Below are 19,247 nucleotides of genomic sequence, written 5' to 3'. Positions count from 1 at the left end.
TTTTATACACAGGATGAGTCCATCCAGGAGGAATGTGGGGAAAGTGGCAGGCAGGAGGAGACCAGGCCCATGGACAGCCTGGAGGAGGCCGGATTCACCATCATCCTGGAGGAGGCTGGGCCCAGTGTCAGGCAGGAGGTGGCTGCTCCCAGTGAGGTGGCTGCTCCCAGTGAGGTGGCTGGGCCAAGTGAGGTGGCTGGGCCAAGTGAGGTGGCTGGGCCCAGTAGGAGCCTGACCGAATCCCAAGTGCCTCCCCTCCACCTTCCCAAAAAAAGGGCCAGGAAGGGGATGGTCACACAGGACGCATCCCTGCGCCTCATGCAAGAGGCCACCCGTTTTTTAAGGAGCCCCCCCGAAGCGGAAGAATCCTATGGCTGCTACTTAGCCAGCAGGCTTCTTCAGATGAATAGGGAGCAGCGCCTCATTTGTGAGCGCCTATTTGGGGAAACAATCCATAAGGGGCTGCAGGGCACGCTAACACAAAACACCCAACTACATGAGGCAGCCCCCCCTCCTCCTCCTCCTCCTCCTCCTCCTCCTCCTCCTCCTGCCACAACTGAAACACCAGAGCCACAGCCTCAAAAGAAGGCTACAGGGAAGGCTGCAGGGCAGCGTGGAGGAAAGGCTGCAGGGAAGAGAAGAAAATGATGACCTGGGTTCAGTCTGGTCTGACAGAAGACGCAGGCTGTTGTAGGACCACAGTCTGGGGACATCTAGATCATCTGCTGGTGCTGTTGATCTCTGGGATTCTTGGACCAGATTGTGCTCCCTCTTATATGGACTCCGCAAGATCCCAATTTTCTGGTACACCGACTTTTTCCAGCGTTGACTTCCTCTTTATTTTATTTTGACCATGAATAAATGGATCATTTTTTGAGTTTAGCAAAAGACTTTATGTTTTTTCTTTGAAATCATTGATTTTACACACAATGTTAAATTAACAAGGGACAACAATCTCATTGAGTTTGAAAAAAAACACACCAAAAATACATTACTAATGTTAATAATGTTCAAGTGGTAAGTCTTGAAAATCAAAAAATTTACGTAACCAAAAACGGTGCTTTGGGTTAACTTTATCTAAAAACTAAAAAATAATCACTATAAAAAAAAAAAACAGAATAATGGGTTCTTTGTGGTAACTTTACAAACCTAAAAAAAAAAAAGGGGAAAAAGTATTATTAGTATGGAAACATTGTTTTTAAAATGCATACTATATCATTCATGAGATCAAAGAGAAAAAGAATCCAGAAATCAGTTTGGGAGAACTCTGATTATGAACAGCAAAACACCTTCGTTCTTTATAGAGCCTTCGTAAAGAAGAAATAAAATGCGCTGCATTCAACGATCACAGATTTTGCAGCGTGATGAATGTGCTACCTACAATACGAACACTAGTTTTACTAGACCGAGTGCTTCCGTTTAGTTTTTGCTTATGAGCATGCGTCGTTTTTTTGTCCGTCGGACTAGCATACAGACGAGCGGACTTCGGGGTCCGTCGTAGTTACGACGTAAAGATTTGAAGCATGCTTCAAATCTAAAGTCCGTCGGATTTGAGGCTAAAAAAGTCAGTTGAAAGTCCGGAGAAGCCCACACACGATCGGATTACCAGCCAGCTTTAGTCCGTCAGCGTCCGTTGGACTTTTGTAGACGAAAAGTCCGACCGTGTGTACGCGGCATAACAATGGTATTTTGTTTGATAAAGTGGTTTTGAAGAGTTCGGAGTGTAGTTTCTTTTGAGAACTCTTCCAATGTGTTGTTGTTATATGTTTCTGTTTTTGAAGGGTGGTGTCGGTGGTGATTTTAAACTTGATGGCGTGGTGGTCCGTCCATGGAAGCGGTGTGTTGTTGAATATGTTGATGTCCATATTCTGTTCGAAGATGAGGTCTAGAGTGTGTCCTGAACCATGCGTGGGAGCATTTATCAGTTGTCGAAGACCTAGTTCTTCCAGTTGGTTAATGCAGGCGGTCGCGATAGGGTCTTGGGTAGAGTTTGCCCAGAGGTTGAAGTCCCCAAGTATCAGAAAATTTTTGTTTTTCAGAGTGTGCATTGAGATGAATTCAGTGAGTGGTGTAAGGAGATTGGTCTTTGGTCCTGGCGATCTGTAGCATAGTAGTATGTGAATGGTGTCTTGGGGTGTTGTTTGAAGCCGCAGGGAGAGTGTTTCCATAAAAGGCACTGAGTTCTGTGAAGTTCATTTGGTGAACACCAGGTCCGATTTGAAGATCACTGCTAGGCCTCCTCTTTTTTTTCCAATTCTATGCTCAGTTAGGATGCTGTAGTTCTCAGGCACCAGTTCTGTTAGGATGGTGTTGCAGTTGGGTGTTAGCCAGCTTTCTGTAATGAAGAGGCAATCTATGTTGTTTTCGGTGATGAAGTCATGGATTTCCAGTCTGTGTTTGACTGCAGATCTGGTGTTGATCAGGGTGCATGCTAGTTGCTGTGGTTGGACTGGTGTCTCCTTGTATTTGATGGTTGATTGTGGTTTGGTCCGTAGTAATTTTACTTTTTTTAGTCTTTTTTTAGTGTCGGTTGGTATGGTTAAGGCGGTGTTTCTTAGCCTGTGGAGGGCATCCGCAGTGTACTTGAAATTGCACATGGTGGTAAAGACTGTTGCTGAAGGCGGATGCGGGGCCGCTGGGGGATGGAGGATGTTGAGCACCATCTGCCGCTGGTTTATATGTGTGTGCATATGTGCATATATATATATATATATATATATATATATATATATATATATATATATATATATATATATATGTGTGTGTGTATTTATGTGTGTGTGTGTGTGTGTGTATGTATGTGTGTTTACATGTATATATGCACATTTTATGTATGCGCTTTTAATCCTGACCCCCTATATGTGTCCCATTAGAACCAATTTTTTTTTTTTGCTTGTTCATTGTACCAGCAAAAAAAAAATGCTGTTCCTCTGAAAAGTGATCCATGCTCAGATCACTTTTCAGAGGCATTTGACAGCCAGTAAAGAGGCAATATGTTGCCTCCTGACCGCCTGTTTTAACCCCTTAAATGCATCATCACTATGCTGCAACTGCATGCAATGCACACAGTTGCAGGATGGTTGCAGTGCAGCCACTTCAAGGGTGCTCTGACTGGAAAAAGATTGAGAAACACCGACATAGAGGAACCCATCTCTCCATTTTCCTCCTGCAGCCGCTGAATGCCTGTGGGAGGGAAAGGAGGAAAAGCGGGGGGGAGGAGAAATCGATTCCTTTACATGCAGCCACCCACTTGCGACTGGACCCTGGTGTTCTGCCATCAGGCTCGGAGAAAAGAGCCTTGTCCGGGGGGTCAGGGGGGCCCTCCATGGTTTCTTGCATCGGGGCCTTGAAGATTCTAGTTACGCCTCTGCAAAAGCCTAATACACCATTAAGATCATTAAAATAAAATAAATAAAATAAATTTTAACTCCAATATTATAAATTTCTCTTGATGAATAAATAGTCATAGCTGTGTAATATTATTGTTAGGCTGATAAAAGACACATGTCTATTAAGTTTTGCCAAAATAAAAGGAAAAAACTGCCTTTGATCCAGAGTAAGAAAAAAAACCCTATATACAGTATATAGGTGCTAGTATATAGGAATGCTATTTTCTATATACTGTATATTAGAATGTGTTGAGTTTTTGCAGTTGGAGACTCCTCCAGCCCTTTTCCCGAATCTACTGCGTCTTCAACAGCTCCTGTGAAAGACTCTTCTCCATTATCACAGCTTGTTAGTAAAGAACCCTGAAAGACTTTTACCTGCCCATACAGGGCAGATTAATGCCCCGTACACACGGTCGGATTTTCCGATGAACATTGTCCGATCGGAGCGTGTTGTCGGAAATTCCGGCCGTGTGTGGGCGCCATCGGACATTTTCCATCAGATTTTCCGACACACAAAGTTGGAGAGCAGGAGATAAAATTTTCCGACAACAAAATCCGATCGCGTCAATTCCGACCGTGTGTGGCCTGTTCCGACGCACAAAGTGCCACGCATGCTCAGAAGAAATTCCGAGACAGGACAGCTCGTTCTGGTAAACTTAGCGTTCGCAATGGATACAGCACTTTCGTCACGCTGCAATGTTAAAAATGGTTTAATACAGCACACTCTCTTCTTCTTTATAATGTGACAAGAATTAAGTAGTTTTGCTGCTCATAATCACACACACTTCTCACAAAGTTTTATTTGTGTTTTTTTAGTGGGATTCCCTGAATATATTGTTATTAGTTGTCACATCTGACAGTTTTATATATTTTTTTTTTTTTTTTTTTGGATTTTAAGCCTTTTTTTTTTCTTTAATGTTTGGATTTTTTCCAAGGCTGATCTTTGTTCAATGTTATTTTTATTTTTCCTCCAGAATATTTTTGGGTGTGTTTTGTGTGTCAAGTTACCCCAACACCATTGATATCTTTTATTATTTAATCTCCAGGAGATTGTTTGGTGTTGGTGTCCCTTGTTAATTTCACATTGTATATTTGAAATGTACCTGAATCCTCACAAACCAACTGTCATTTTTGAAGTAAAACACATAGGAGAGTATAATTCAAAACAAAAATCCTTTATTAAGGGCTCAGAACCAAACAAAGAGGAAGGCAACACTGGATCAACAGGAGAAATTAGTGAAGCCTGGGACCCCCACGGCAGACATCAATTCTTCAACATCAAAATTGGTGGCCTGAGGAGTCCATATGTAAGGGAGGGCAGACTTGTCCAGAATTCGCAGAGATCCGGATAGCAGCAGATGACATCTGTGTCCCCAGGCTGTGGTACCACAAGAGGCTGCATCTTTTGGCAGACCAGACTGAACCCAGGGCAATCACTGTCTGGTCTTCCTTTCAGGCTTCATTCCCGGCTGTGGCTGTGCAGTTGGAGATTTGGCAGGAGGAGGAGTAGGACCTGGAGGAGGAGGAGGACTGGGGGACCTGGAGGAGGACCGGGGGGACCTGGGGGAGAGGGAGGAGGAGGAGGACCAACACGAAGGTGTGTCTGAGGTGTAATTTGGCCCCTCATACCTTTCTCCAGAGCCTCCGATATGAGGGCCTCACACTTTTTGGCCCTTCTCCATCCTCTGCATTTTATAGGCTATGAAGGCAGCAATGTTCTCCTCCATGGTGTGGGGTGCTCCCAGGACCTCTGTAGTCCTCCAAAAGAATCCTATAGCAGCCTCCTCTAGGGTACTCCTCCTACTGCCACTTTCTCTTTTCAGGGGGGGTGGAGGGACCTGCAGATCAGCCAGCCGGCTTGGCCCGGCCACCTCCTGGCTGAGACTTCCCTGTGTATGAAAAAGGGACATGGTTTAATGTTTTGCAATCACAATCCTAAATTAGTACTCCCAACTAACATCTAGTTAACATCATTGATTGGACAAGCAGAAATATTTAGAGGAATGCTATACCTAGCTCAATCTGGGCTCCACCACATGTGGCCTGGAAGGCCCAGGTTGGGCGTCAGAAGCCTCAGCCGGGGGGGAAGGAAGCGTGGAAGGAAGACTGGAGAGGGATGGCCTGGGTTCAGTCTGGCCTGCCAGAAAATGCAGCCTGTCGTAGTACAACATCCTGGGGACATAGATGTCATCTGCTGCTCCGGATCTCTGTGAATCCAGGACTTTCTTGCGCTCCCTTAGATATGTACTCCTCAGGCCACCAATGAAGATCTTTAAATAGGTGATGTCTGCCGTGGGGGTCACCTGCTTCACAATTTCACACAATTGCACCAGTGCTGCCTTCCTCTTTGCTTGGTTCTTGAAATGGGGGTGTTTAATCTCCCACAGACAGGGCAGCTCCCTTAGCATCTCTACGAATACTGACATGAAGTCATTGTCTTTCATTAAGATATCCATGTTCACTGCAAGACACAACACAAGACAAAGCCTAAAGTCAGACAAAACTCTCCTAATCTTGTTACAATATAGGCCTCAATCTAGAAGCAGTATAGGCACAAGTTTGTCTCTTACCTTCGTTCTTACGATCGGCGCGTCCAATGCTCCTTCCTCCGCTCACAGATCGTACGTAATACGCATGCGTGTTACGCTTTATACACACTGCGCATGCGTGTAACTCTGCCCACCCCTGGCGTTCTTTCTAGTCTATTCCCCGCCCCTTTTCGTTCGGCGCAGTGGGTGAAGAGCACATGGCGGAGTTACAGCAGGTGCATGCTAATTCTAGCAACGAGGAGGAGGAGGAGGAAAGCCCGGATCCAGGCACGTCCCGATCCAGAAGGAGACGTTTTAAGGCCACAAATATGTCCTTTGGGGAGATGTTGGAGATGGTCGACATCATGAGGAAGTCCGACTATGACGGAAAATATGGGCCTTACCCACACCCCAACATCCGAAAGGCAAAAATCATTGCTAAAGTGATCAAAAGCCTTCACAGGAATTTCGGGGCACGAAGATCTAAAGATCAGCTCAGGAAGCGGTGGTCGGACCTGAAGTTGAGAGAGCCAGAGCAGTACCGAAAGATCCGGAGAGTGCTGCAAAAAAGTAAGTAGTTGTGCTGTGTTCCTATTCTTTCTGTCTTTATTCCGTTCGTTCTGCTCCATATGCTTTTATTAATTGTAACATTTAAAAGGGCAACTTTAATGTTCATGGGCCCATTATTCGTTCGTATCAAACATTTTTCTTTCGGCCTCTAAAACACCATTGTTTAGGCCATATGCATTTTCCCACATTTTTTTTGGGCCTACTTGGATGCCAAATATTTGTTTGTGTAGATGGGTTTGTTAGTAGACACTGAGCAGCTGTTTTCACATATGGATACTGGAGCACTAGTGTGGGACCCCAGAACACCCTTTTTATTAGGTGGGCCACACAGGTGCTCCAGTGTACACTATAGGGGGGGCTACATCTGTGAAGCTTGTACTAAACAGGTAAAGTATTGCAGCTTGACAAAGGCCAATAAAAAATATACATCTTGGAACTCGGCTAAAATAGACAATTGTACCCCACTTCCAAGCAATGTTTCCTATTTCTAGTTCTGCCATCAAATATCTGTGTGCTAAGTATACCATTTTTTTTTTACGTAGGGGAGTAAAGACTCGGAGGACACCCCTCATCCCAGGAGACCAGAGACCCCCCACCTCTGGAAGAAGGGGAAATACCGCAAACCCAAGAAGAAGAGCAGGAGGAAGAAGAAGACGTGGTGGAGATTGGCACCACAACAGGTGAGTGTCTGCGACCACAGGCTCAGGTAAACGAGATGGATGGTGGCAGATTTTTGAGACCTATTTTTGTTTTCTTTATTTCTTTTTAGGTGATCGTGATGTGAGGGAGAGAGAACGCTTTACTTCTGAAAGTGCCCAGATCCTCATCGGGGAGATCATGGGGTGTAATCTCGAATTGTACAACATACAGCAACAAATCAGTGATGTTATTAAAAAAAATAATAACATCATTGATGTTTTGGGGCGAATTTAAACCCCACAAAATCACTTGTTTTATTGTGGTCCAATCTTAAAAAATTTTTTTCAATGTTTTGAAAAGCCAAATTTGGAGGATGCACACAGTGTGCCAACATGTGCTATCTGCCATCACGGGAGATCAATGGAGGCATTTTGGGGGTGCAACCCCTTCCTCAATTATAAAGTCGCTTTGAGGAAGGGCTTGCTCCCCCAAAACACGTCCCTTGGTCCCCCCTGATGGCAGATAGCACATGTTGACATTCGTAAATTGGTGTGCATCTTCCAAATTTGGCTTTTCCAGGGGTGATTTCCACCCATCTGAACGCTATATCAAACCCAGTTCCTAAATACTGATGTCTGATATAGCCTTCAGGTTTTACCTAATGTGAACTTTGTAAGTTCAAGTTTTTTGGCTTTCTTGTTGGTTTTACACAGGCCTGTTTTATTTGCATTTAGGAAGTACCAGCCAACACTGTTTTTTATAAGGTTACCCAATCACGACATTTTCTGCACTCAACACATTTCTGTCAGGGTCAGCTAAAACAAACACAAGCAGTAAATGTCCACAAAGAATTTCTTTTGGTTGTTTTTTATTTGAAAAAGGTTTCACAGATTGTCTGGCATATTGATAGCCCCCCTACCCGCAAAGAACTCCAGGTAGCGTAACCGGACATCACGGGCACTCAGGGAGGGCAAGCCAGGACGGCCACTTTCAAGCGCCGTCAGTGTTGATGGATTTGGGATTCCGGCCTCAGGCCCAACTGAGCCAGCATAGTTGGCTGAATGTTTTCTTAAAAAATTATGGAGAACACAGCAGGCAAGTATTATATGGTTCAGTTTATACTCCGCCATATGGATGGGTGTCAGAAATAATCGGAACCGGCTGGCCAGGATTCCAAATGTGTTCTCCACCACTCTTCGGGCTCTGGCCAGCTGGTAATTAAAAACCCTCTGTTCCGGGGTGAGGGTCCTCATCGGGAATGGCCGCATCAGGTGGTCCCCCAGCGCAAATGCTTCATCAGCAACGAACACAAATGGGAGACCTTCAACATTGTCCTCTGGAGGTGGCAAGTCCAAGCTGCCATTCTGGAGACGCCTGTAGAACTCCGTCTGGGCGATGACTCCACCATCGGACATCCGGCCATTCTTCCCCACGTCCACATACAGGAACTCGTAATTAGCCGACACCACCGCTAACATCACTATACTATTAAACCCCTTGTAATTATAATAGTACAACCCCGAGTTGGGTGGTGGGACGATGTGGACGTGTTTCCCATCAATTGCCCCTCCGCAGTTAGGAAAGTCCCACCGCTGGGCAAAGTGGGAGGCCACAGTCTGCCATTCCTGTGGCGTTGAAGGAAACTGTTGAGGAAAAATCAATAAACATTACTATTTTTTCACAGAAACATGGCAAGCAGATTAGACACAAACATTATGGGCCAACCTCCAGATAGCATTTATTAAGGGGAATTTAACAACAACAAAGTATAAGGTACACCTATCATATTCCCCCTCTCCCCCTCTCATGGGCCATTTCTAACATTATAGGGGGGGGGGGACTCTTGGACAGGTAACCCTCTTCACTTCATTGAGAGATGAATGCCTAAATAATTGGTATTACTTGGAACAGCCCCTCCTTAGTTACACTATTGGCAGACCACTGGACAGGTAAGAAGTGTCATAATACAAAGATATAAATACACACTGTACACATTTGAGTACATTTGAACATTCTGCTATTACCTATCAAGATAATAATAGGATACAAAAACTTTAAACAGTACCATTGGAAAGTATACAGGCAGGCCCTTGCACTACATGCTTTGGGGAATTCATCCATAAATCTGACCAGTAAAGAGATGGGTATAGTGTGTATGGGTTTGGCAAAGTCAGCAGATAGATGATTGAGGATAGAGAATTGTGATCAGCTGACTTAGCAGTTGGGGGAGGGAGGGTTACTAAAAATTATTTGGGGACACCACAAAAAAAAGCCTCTGGCACTCTGCCTGAATTTAAAACAAAAATAACATTACCAAACATTTTAGGGGGTGTTTGGGGTAAAGCACTACTATGGAGCTGATAAAATACATTGTTAAGTGACTACATGAGGTGAATATAGGGCAGGAGACACCATGCTGGGGAGGTTATTGAAGGGCAAATATGTATGAAGGACCTAAAATAATAATTACATAAAAATCCAGCATGCATGAGTACAAAGGGGACATTCACAGCATATTACAATCATGGTCATTAGGGAATGAGGAAAGAAATACAATATATTAGCAAACATTCAATACAATAAAATGTGATATAAAAGAATAAAAATCTTACCTTCATATACTCCTTCTGTAGGACCTGTATGATGGCAGAACAGGTCTCTGGGATAATGATACCCAGAGCCTGGGGGGAGATGCTTGTCGAGAACTTCAAGTCCTGCAGACTTCTCCCTGTGGCCAAATACCGCAAGGTAGCGACTAACCTCTGCTCCGGAGTGATGGCTTGCCTCATGCAGGTATCCTGCCTGCTGATATAGGGGGTCAGCGAAGCCAACAGACGGTGAAATACGGGGTCCGTCATCCTGAGAAAGTTCCTGAAATCATCAGGATTATTCTCACGGATCTCACGGAGCAAAGGCATATGACAGAACTGGTCACGCTGAAGCAACCAATTCTTGGTCCATGAACTCCTCCTCACCCTGTTCATGGACTGGACTTGTGTCAAGGTCAGGACCCCAACACCAAGCCCCCGCACAGCACAAACTCTACGAGGAGTACGCATACAAAACATGGCTAGAAAACGGTTGGCTGCTCAGAACGAAGTAACAGAACGCACTGAAGAACAGCAAGGCCTGTGAAGAGCGACCTGAAAAACAGCAACGAGCAGGCAAGATCACACAGAAAACCCCGATACGAACTGACTGCACGCACTGAAGAGCAGATACAAACCCACAAGCACAAACTGAACAGCAGAAAACGATCTGAAAGCCACGAGTCTGAAAAAGCGCGAATCGTCTCTCACCAAACTTTTACTAACACGAGATTAGCAAAAGGAGCCCAAAGGGTGCCGCGCTTGGTTCTGAACCGGCCTTTTCTAGTCTCGTCGTACGTGGTGTACGTGACCGCGTGGTTGTCGATTGGAAATTCCGACAACTTTGTGCGACCGTGTGTAGGCAAAACAAGTTTGAGCCAACATCCGTCGGAAAATATCCTAGGATTTTGTTGTCGGAATGTCCGAACAAAGTCTGACCGTGTGTACGCCCTATAACAGTATCTCTATAAACACCACCACAATAATTACCTTTCCTGGGCTCCCTTGCAGATCCTCCCTACTCACCATACGGCACCCGTATCATGTGCGACTAGGAGGAGTAGTGATATGACTCCCTTGATAATGTCACCTTCTTGGGCATGGCAATTGGTTGCTAGGCCTGAGCACTGTCATGAAGGAGGAGTTTGCATGGTAAGATGGAGAAAGAAATAGCAAGGGAGCACAGATTCATGTAAGGTGGTCGGGATGGGCTTTGCAGAGACACCGTCAGTTGGCCCTGGATGTCCCCTCAAAGCAGCCGTTCTCAACTAGGGGTCCTTCAGAGATTGCTTGGGGTTCCTTGAGCTGTAGCAGAGTTATCTTCCATCTGATTGGGACATTCAACATTATTTCAAGGGTTCCTCTAGAGTAAAAAGGTTGAGAAAGGTTGCTTTAAAGAGAGGAAGAGAAAAGCGACGCCTTCTGAGTGTAGTAAGTTATTTTTTTTTAATAAATTCAGTATAAAATATAACGGATACACTCACAAACGGGTGGTGGGAACAGGCATGTATCATAGAAGTCATCCACACTTGTCCAGAAGGAGCAGACTGTGACCGGTGTATGCCAAGAAACCCTCCCTGGAAAACGAACGCAGTGGTGGAGTCCAATGCTGTTGGTGTCTGGGGAGGGGGATCTGTGAACACCGGGACGTCGTGCTGTGATGTTGTCACTTCCGGATGCAAGGTCAGCGGGAGGGTTAAGCACTTTCGCCTTAAGTACTTTCCAATTCTAGCTACTTCCTAGGCCGCTCTTTGTGCACCTGGTCCCCTGAGTCTTTCAGGATCCTATTAATTTCTCTGAAGGTGAACCTCATTTGAGAAAACACATTTCTACTTAGGTAGGGTGGGGATTAAATATGTATAATTTCTATAATTTATTCCTAATTTTTACATTTCCCTTCTAGAGCTCTCCCCAAAACCAAAGATTTCCATAGTACAAAATACAGTGAGAGAAGGGGACAACATAATATGTAACACAAGTCTCAGTCTGCCCCAAAAGGGGACTTTACTGCAGTTTACTTTCTACAGAGATGGACAAGAGGTGCTGAATTTGAATTCATCCAGTAAAGTCCTAAATGTCAGACTGGAGGATTCTGGGAATTATTCCTGTGAAGTGAGAACTGCAAACAACACTGGAGAAAGGAAAAGAAGTGCAGAATTATATATTCAGATACAAGGTGAACCTATTGTTGTTCCTGAATACTCGGTATACTATATACTATAGAGTACTATATCTGTACTTATTGAAATTTATTTTAATTATATGTAATGTATTGCAATATTATTAACTATTAATCATGATTTTTTTTTTTAATTAACTATGGTAGCAAAATGTTTACCCCTTCAGCTTATAAACTGTATTTTAGGATTTGTAAAATAAATGAAATAAAAATCAACACATATAAAGTCCTGTGAAAAAGAATCTTTACAAAAGCAAATCCATTGCAATGAGCAGAAGATATTTATATTTTTCCAAATCGTATATCATTCTTGCAGCATTGTCACACAGTACTAGACATGTGCAATTTGTTTCGTTCCGAATTAGTTTAATGAATTTCGACAAATTCGTTAATTAGGAAATATCCAAATTAATGAAAACCTGTTTAACTAATTTTCCCGAATAGTCATAAATTTGAATATTCAAAAATTCGTAAATTCGTACATTCGCACATTCGTAAATTCATACATTCGTAAATTCGTACATTTGTACATTCGTAAATTCGCACATTTGTAAATTCGTAAATTCAAAAATTAGAAAATCTGAAATAATAATGAACTAATAATAACTTAACTATTACTAACTATTAAATTATAGGTATTGGAATTTTCTTTCAAATTTGGCTGTTAATGAACGTAACGAATACAAAATTATCCGAAGTTACGAATTATCAGAAATAACGAATGCCGTATCTAAACGAATGGAACGTAATGAATTATTAATAATAAATAACAATAATAATAAAAACGTTTTATTAATATTATTATTTATTATTAATTTGTTCCGTTCCATTTGTTTAATTCGGCATGCGTTATTTCGGTTAATTCGTAACTTCGGATAAATTCGTATTCGTTACGTTGACTAATAGCCAAATTTGAAAGGAAATTTCAATACCTATAATTTAATAGTTAATTCAGATTTTGAAATTTTCGGGTTTTCGGATTTTCACATTTCCGAATGTACAAATTTACGATTGTGTGAATTGCGATCATAACGAATGACCCAGAAAACGTAAAAAATACCCAGAATGAAATTAAAATGAAAAACGAACAAATTTTTTGGCAATCCACATGTCTACACAGTATACCATCAACCTAAAGGGTCAATTAAACTAAGCCTCTTGGTAAAAAGTTTATTTGAGACCATAACAAGATTTCCATCTCATTTATACTACCAGTCCATAAAATAAAGATACTATTGATATACTAGTTCATGGCAAAATGTGGCCAAGTACAAATACACCTTTTCCAACACAAATGGTGCTATTCAGAAAATCCTGTACCTAAGAGTAATGGGAAATAAACACAGACACTGTGGGTCAGCAGAAACTTAAAAAATTAAATCAATAATAAATCTCTAATTTAATCCCAATGAATTCACAAAGCCATGGCTACCATCCCAACCCTCTAAAACATAGAAGCTCAGCATCTAGAGGAGCAATTCTCAACCAGGGTTCTTGGGGTCATAGAGTTCCTCGAGAAGTTACTAGGGGATCCTTGAGCTGTGGCTGATTGACCTTACATTTGATGGTGCTTGCATTGTTCCGGGTCCTATGCCACTTGGCAAATCTTTTAGGTTTTTTTTAGGGTGGAGTTTCAACCATTACTGTTTGGGAGGCTTTCTTTCCACTGACATCTAAATATAAGAGTAATTCCTCCAACTAACTCCCAATCATAGACGTGTGTCCACGGGGTGTGCCAGGTGTGCCTGGGCACACCCTAATCCTGGAGTTGGCAACCCATCAATTGTCAGCAAGTGACAGGTAAGCCGCGATCCTTAATTGCCGACCCCCAGAACCTGGACAGGATAGGCGGCTGGAGTGGAAATTAAGGGACCGATCTGTATTTTCTTCTGCAGCAGCTGAAAGTAGGCTTCTCCTCCTCTTCCTCTCGCCGATATTCAGCTGCCACGGGAGGAAAATACAGCTTATTGGTACCAATATATGCCACCCCTCTTGTCCCAGTTCCTTTTCTTTCTGCTGCCCAGGTCCCCCTGTGTGCTCACCTGCTCCCCCCCCCATTGTTTTAGGATGATGAGTGGGGAAAAGGCCGGTTAATATGTCACAAAGGCATATGTGTTGGAGATTTCAGGTGCACACCCTAATACAATAGGCTGCGCACACCTATGCTCCCAATTAATTTTTTTTAGCAAGAATCCCCTGAGACCTGATAATAATATCAAGGGTTCCTCTGGGGTAAGAAGGTTGAGAAAGGCTGACCTAGAAAGGTAGTGTTGGAAGGTAGAGCCATGCCATCTGAATTTTTTCTGAAAGGATAAGGGGATAGACCAGGGGTAGGCAACCTTCTGAGCACAGCGTGCCGAAAAATGTTTTCAAAGAAACTGAGCATGCTGATTTTATAACCAAAAAATGTCAACTTCGCACTTCTCGATCACGAAAAGGTAATAGTGACAAATTAACATCCTGCACTCTCACACCTCAGATTAGCCCCAATTTCTGCTCCTCCAGTTCTCAGATCAGCCCCAATTCATGCACCTTCACACCTCAGATCACTGTACCCCCCGTTAACCCACTGTAACCCCCTGCACATCTGCTCCACCTCTGTAACCCCCTACTCATTTGTCCCACCACTGTAATCCCCTGCACATCTACCCCATCACTGTACCAACCTGCTCATCTGCCCCACTAATGCACCCCTTTTCTCATCTGCCCCAAAACTGTACCTCCCTGCACATCTGCTCCAACGCCGTACCCCCATTCTCTTTTGTCCTACCAATGAATCACCTTCTCATCTGTCCTAACACTGAACCCATATGCTCATCTGCCCCACCATTGTAACCCCCTTTCTCATCTGCTCCACCACTGTACCTCCTGCACATCTGTCTCACCTATGTACCCCCTGATCTTCTGTCCCATCTCTGTTCCTCCTGCTCTTCTGCCCCACCACAGTAACCTCCTGCTTTTCTGTCGACCAATGTACCTCCTTTCTCCTCTGCCCCGCCACTGTACCCCCTACATATCTATCCCACCTCTGTACCTCCCTGCTCTTCTGCCCCAGCAGTGTAACCCCCTGCTCATCTGTCCCACCAATGTACCTCTTTTCACCTCTGCCCTCCCACTGTACCCCCCTGCACATATGCCCCACCTCTGTCTCCTCCTGCTCTTCTGCCCCACCACTGTAATCTCCTGATCATCATCTGTTCCACCAATGCACCTCCTTTCATATCTGCCCCACCGCTGTACCCCCTGCTCTTCTGTCCCACTGCTGAACCCCCTTCTCATCTGCCCCAACACTGAACCCCCCTGCTCATCTTTCCTACCACTGAAACCCCCTTATCTGGACCAAAACCGAACCTCCCCTGCTCATCTGCCCCATCACTGTACCCCCCACCCCCTGCTCTTCTGTTCCACTGCTGAACTCCCTTCTCATCTCTCCCACCACTGTACCCCCTGCACATCTTCCCCACCATTGAATCCTCCTGCTCTTCTGTCCCACCGCTGAACCCCCTTCTCATCTCTTTCATCACAGTAACTTCTGCACATCTGTGTGTGTGTGTGTGAGTGTGTATGTATGCGTGTGTATATATATATATATATATATATATATATATATATATATATATATATATATATATATATATTATATCTCAACAAAATTCCCAGAAGTTCAACAGTAGTTCCACAAACTGTCACCTTATTGTGGTTTTCTCAATCCCAGTGAAATCCCTTCTTTCTGAGATTGGTAGTGTCACCAAAAGAAAGTCATCTTCTTCCTCCTTTTGGAGACACGGACCGACCCCCCCCAGCAGAACTGCACCCAATCTCTTCCCCATCACAAGAGCTGACGATTACAGCGACAGCAAAGTTCGAGAAACCAAACAATGTTTCCCATCCTGTACAATGTGTGGGGGAGCAGTGCCTCCCCCTCAGTGCAGGTACGGCGTGGGGAATTCTGAGATTGTAATGCATTAGTGGGGCAGAAGCTGTGTCTCACTGACCCCTCCCTGCGCTGCTCTGCTGATGGGGAGGGAGTCCAGTGCCGGGAAAAGAGGCTTCGCGTGCTGCTTGTGGCACCCATGCTGGGGGTTGCCTCAACGCTGTATCCTGGCCTAGGCAGACAAGGCCCAGGCCTAGGGCAGCACTTTGTAGGGGGTCAGCATGGAAAGAGTCCCCCCGCCGGCTTGCGCTACACTGTTAGTGTAGCACCAGCCTTATGGGGCGGACTGGGCTTAGAGGCAAATTACTTTAGCGCCCCATAAAGCGGCCTCACTGCTTCCGGTATGCGGGCAGCTTTTTTTTTTCATTTTGGGTAGAGTAAAGGAGGGTTATAGCCCCTGGCAGTTTATTTTTTACCATCCCTGTCCCATTGCAGAGATTTCCCTTCACTTCCTGCCCCATAGCCAAACAGGAAGTGGGAGGAAATCTATGCAAATTAAGGGAATCCATTGCCCTCCCCCAGGCCCCCAGAACTAGAGTCCCCACTCGGAAATTTCAGGGCTGGTCTTAAACAGCAAGGGGTGCGGCCTTGACAGGAAGGGGTGGGTCATATTTAAAGTAAGGGGTGCTAAATTTAGTCAGGCCTAGGGCAGCACAAAACCTAAATACACTACTGGGTTGCCTACCCCTGGGATAGACTCTGGCCACACATTTGGCTGTGACCGATCATCAATAAACTTGCTTACATGTTCAATTTAAAGAACAAACCCCATAATAATATATGTTCCTGGGGAAAACTCATGTCCTTGTAGACATTGGGAAAAGCATAAAACATTGAAGTCCATGGATGCATAACCTTCCAATATACTTTCGTTTTTTTAAAAACAAAATAAATTATACAATTGACTTTTGCTTCATCAATAGCTAACAGGAATTTCTGATCAGAAATCACAGTAGCTGTCAGCCTCTTGTATCAATCAGTAATTTAAAGACCCTCATGCAGCTCCCCCTATGCAGCTGTGTGTCCAATGAATAGTTTGTATATATACATTTTGTAGCGGCTTTTCTTTTACATTTTTATCTTTATAATGTTTTCTAGAGCTGTTTTCGAGACCAAATCTTACAACAATACAAAATCCAGTGACAAAAGGTGACACCATGATCCTGATATGTAACACAAGTCTCAGTCCACTTAGACAGAGCACAGAACTTCAGTTTGCTTTCTACAGAGATGGACAGAATGTTCAGAGATTCAGTTTGTCCAATCAATATGTAGTCCAGTCCACCGAGCTTGAGGATTCTGGGAACTATTCCTGTGAAGTGAGGACCCCAACCAACACTGTAAAGAAGAGGAGTGAGGAGGTATCCATCCAGATAAAGGGTGAGATTGTAGGGACACTGGGATCACAGATCATTTATTATACCAATGATTAAGTAAGCTTTTGAAATGGTCAAAGCAACTCTATGCTGAATTATAGGCAAAGTGTTAAAGGATGAGAGTGCCACAGGTTAATCAAATCCAGTAAAAGCTTTTTCATTTAAGTGCCTGAGAACATGTGAATGTGTAAGGAACAATGCCTCATGGGACATGTAGTCCTGGTCAGGAGATGTTTTGATGTTTTGATGTTTTTACAGCTGCTGTTTTTGGCTTCAGACTTTTTTTCCTGCATTCAATAAAACTCCCCAGCATGTTATCCTTTGTGTCCATGCATACATAGGCTGTTATCAGCAGTTTATGGCAGGGAGGGGGTGTTTTCTAGCTGGAAAAACCCCCTGGAACTAGTGGGTTTTGAGAGGAGTTTTTCAGCTGTAAAAACGCTCTAGCTCTGGAAAAAGCTGAGAACAGCTTAAAAACGCAAAAAAAGTGCCTAATTGGCGTTTATCAGCGTTTTTTAGAAATAAGCTCCGTTTTGGGAGTATAGTTTTAATTAAAAAAAAGCTAAAAAATGCTGAAAAATGCTACTACAAAAACGCTGAAAAACTCACTCTACAGCTACAGCTTTCTACAGCTAACGTTACTGACTTTTTACTAGTTTACTAGTTTTGTGCATTATATTTAACCACTTAAGGACCAGGCCTCTTTCTGAGATTTTTTGTTTACAAGTTAAAAACTGTTTTTTTTGCTAGAAAATTACTTAGAACCCCCAAACATTATACATTTTTTTCCTAACACCCTACAGAATAAAATGGCGGTCTTTGCAATACTTTCTGTCACACCGTATTTGCGCAGCGGTCTTACAAGCGCACTTTTTTTTGAAAAAAAAAATTTGGAATTAAAAAATAAGACAACAGTAAAGTTAGCCCAATTTTTTTTATACTGTGAAAGATAATGTTACGCTGAGTAAATTGATACCCAACATGTCACGCTTCAAAATTGCACCCGCTCGTGGAATGGCGACAAACTTTTACCCTTAAAAATCTCCATAGGCAATGTTTAAAAAATTCTACAGGTTGCATGTTTTGAGTTACAGAGGAGGTCTAGGACTAGAATTAGTGCTCTCGCTCTATCGATCGTGGCAATACCTCACAAGTGTGGTTTGAACACTGTTTTCATATGCGGGCGCTACTCATGTATGCGTCCACTTCTGCACGCAAGCTTGCCAGGACGGGGGCCTTTAAAAAAAAAAAAAAATTCTTATTTATTTTACCTTTTATTTTTTATTTTTACACTGTTCTTTTTTAAAAAAAAATGTGTCACTTTTATTCCTATTACAAGAAATGTAAACATCCCCTGTAAAAGAAAAAAAGCATGACAGGACCTCTTAAATATGATATCTGGGGTCAAAAAAAACTCACATCTCATATTTACACTAAAATGCAATTTAAAAAAATGGCCCTTTTAGAGCTATGGGCGGAAGTGACGTTTTGACGTCGCTTCCGCCCTGCAATGATACGGAGATGGGCGGGGCGAGAAGTGATCTCGCATCTCGAATCCGCTGCAGAGACCACTTTTATCTTGAAGCAGACCACCCGCTGAAGAAAAGGATACTGGGGTTATGGCAGCTAACTGTTGCCATAACAACGATCTTCCTCTTCAAAGTAAGGACATATAAGGACGATGGGCAGTCCGAAAGTGGTTAAAATTATTATATACATGCAAAAATGTCTCAGCCTTTAGTACTACTTTATTGTAAAAGATTTATATCCCCCTTCACCCTTCATCTATCTTTATGTTTGACTGCCAGTTAAAATATCCTGTATATCCTACTTCTAGATACAGTATCTCACAAAAGTGAGTACACCCCTCACATTTTTGTAAATATTTTATTATATCTTTTCATGTGACAACACTGAAGAAATGACACTTTGCTACAATGTAAAGTAGTGAGTGTACAGCTTGTATAACAGTGTAAATTTGCTGCCCCCCAAAATAACTTAACACATAGCCATTAATGTCTAAACCTCTGGCAACAAAAGTGAG

At 43.3% G+C, this 19,247-nt stretch overlaps 1 protein-coding gene across 1 annotated transcript in view; it reads left to right on the top strand.

The window, feature by feature from the left end:
• Positions 1 to 19,247, top strand: part of LOC141116633 (uncharacterized) — a 130,142-nt gene that overhangs the window by 32,733 nt on the left and 78,162 nt on the right. The window contains exons 7-8 of the mRNA XM_073609024.1: positions 11,618 to 11,890; positions 16,926 to 17,207. Of these exons, the coding sequence (XP_073465125.1) occupies positions 11,618 to 11,890; positions 16,926 to 17,207 (555 nt within the window). The remainder of the gene's footprint in view (positions 1 to 11,617; positions 11,891 to 16,925; positions 17,208 to 19,247) is intronic.

This window comes from Aquarana catesbeiana, linkage group LG13 (genome assembly GCF_042186555.1).
Source record: "Aquarana catesbeiana isolate 2022-GZ linkage group LG13, ASM4218655v1, whole genome shotgun sequence".
Taxonomy (NCBI): domain Eukaryota; kingdom Metazoa; phylum Chordata; class Amphibia; order Anura; family Ranidae; genus Aquarana; species Aquarana catesbeiana.
Note: the sequence above shows the minus strand (reverse complement) of the source record. Positions and strands in the feature narration are given on the sequence as shown.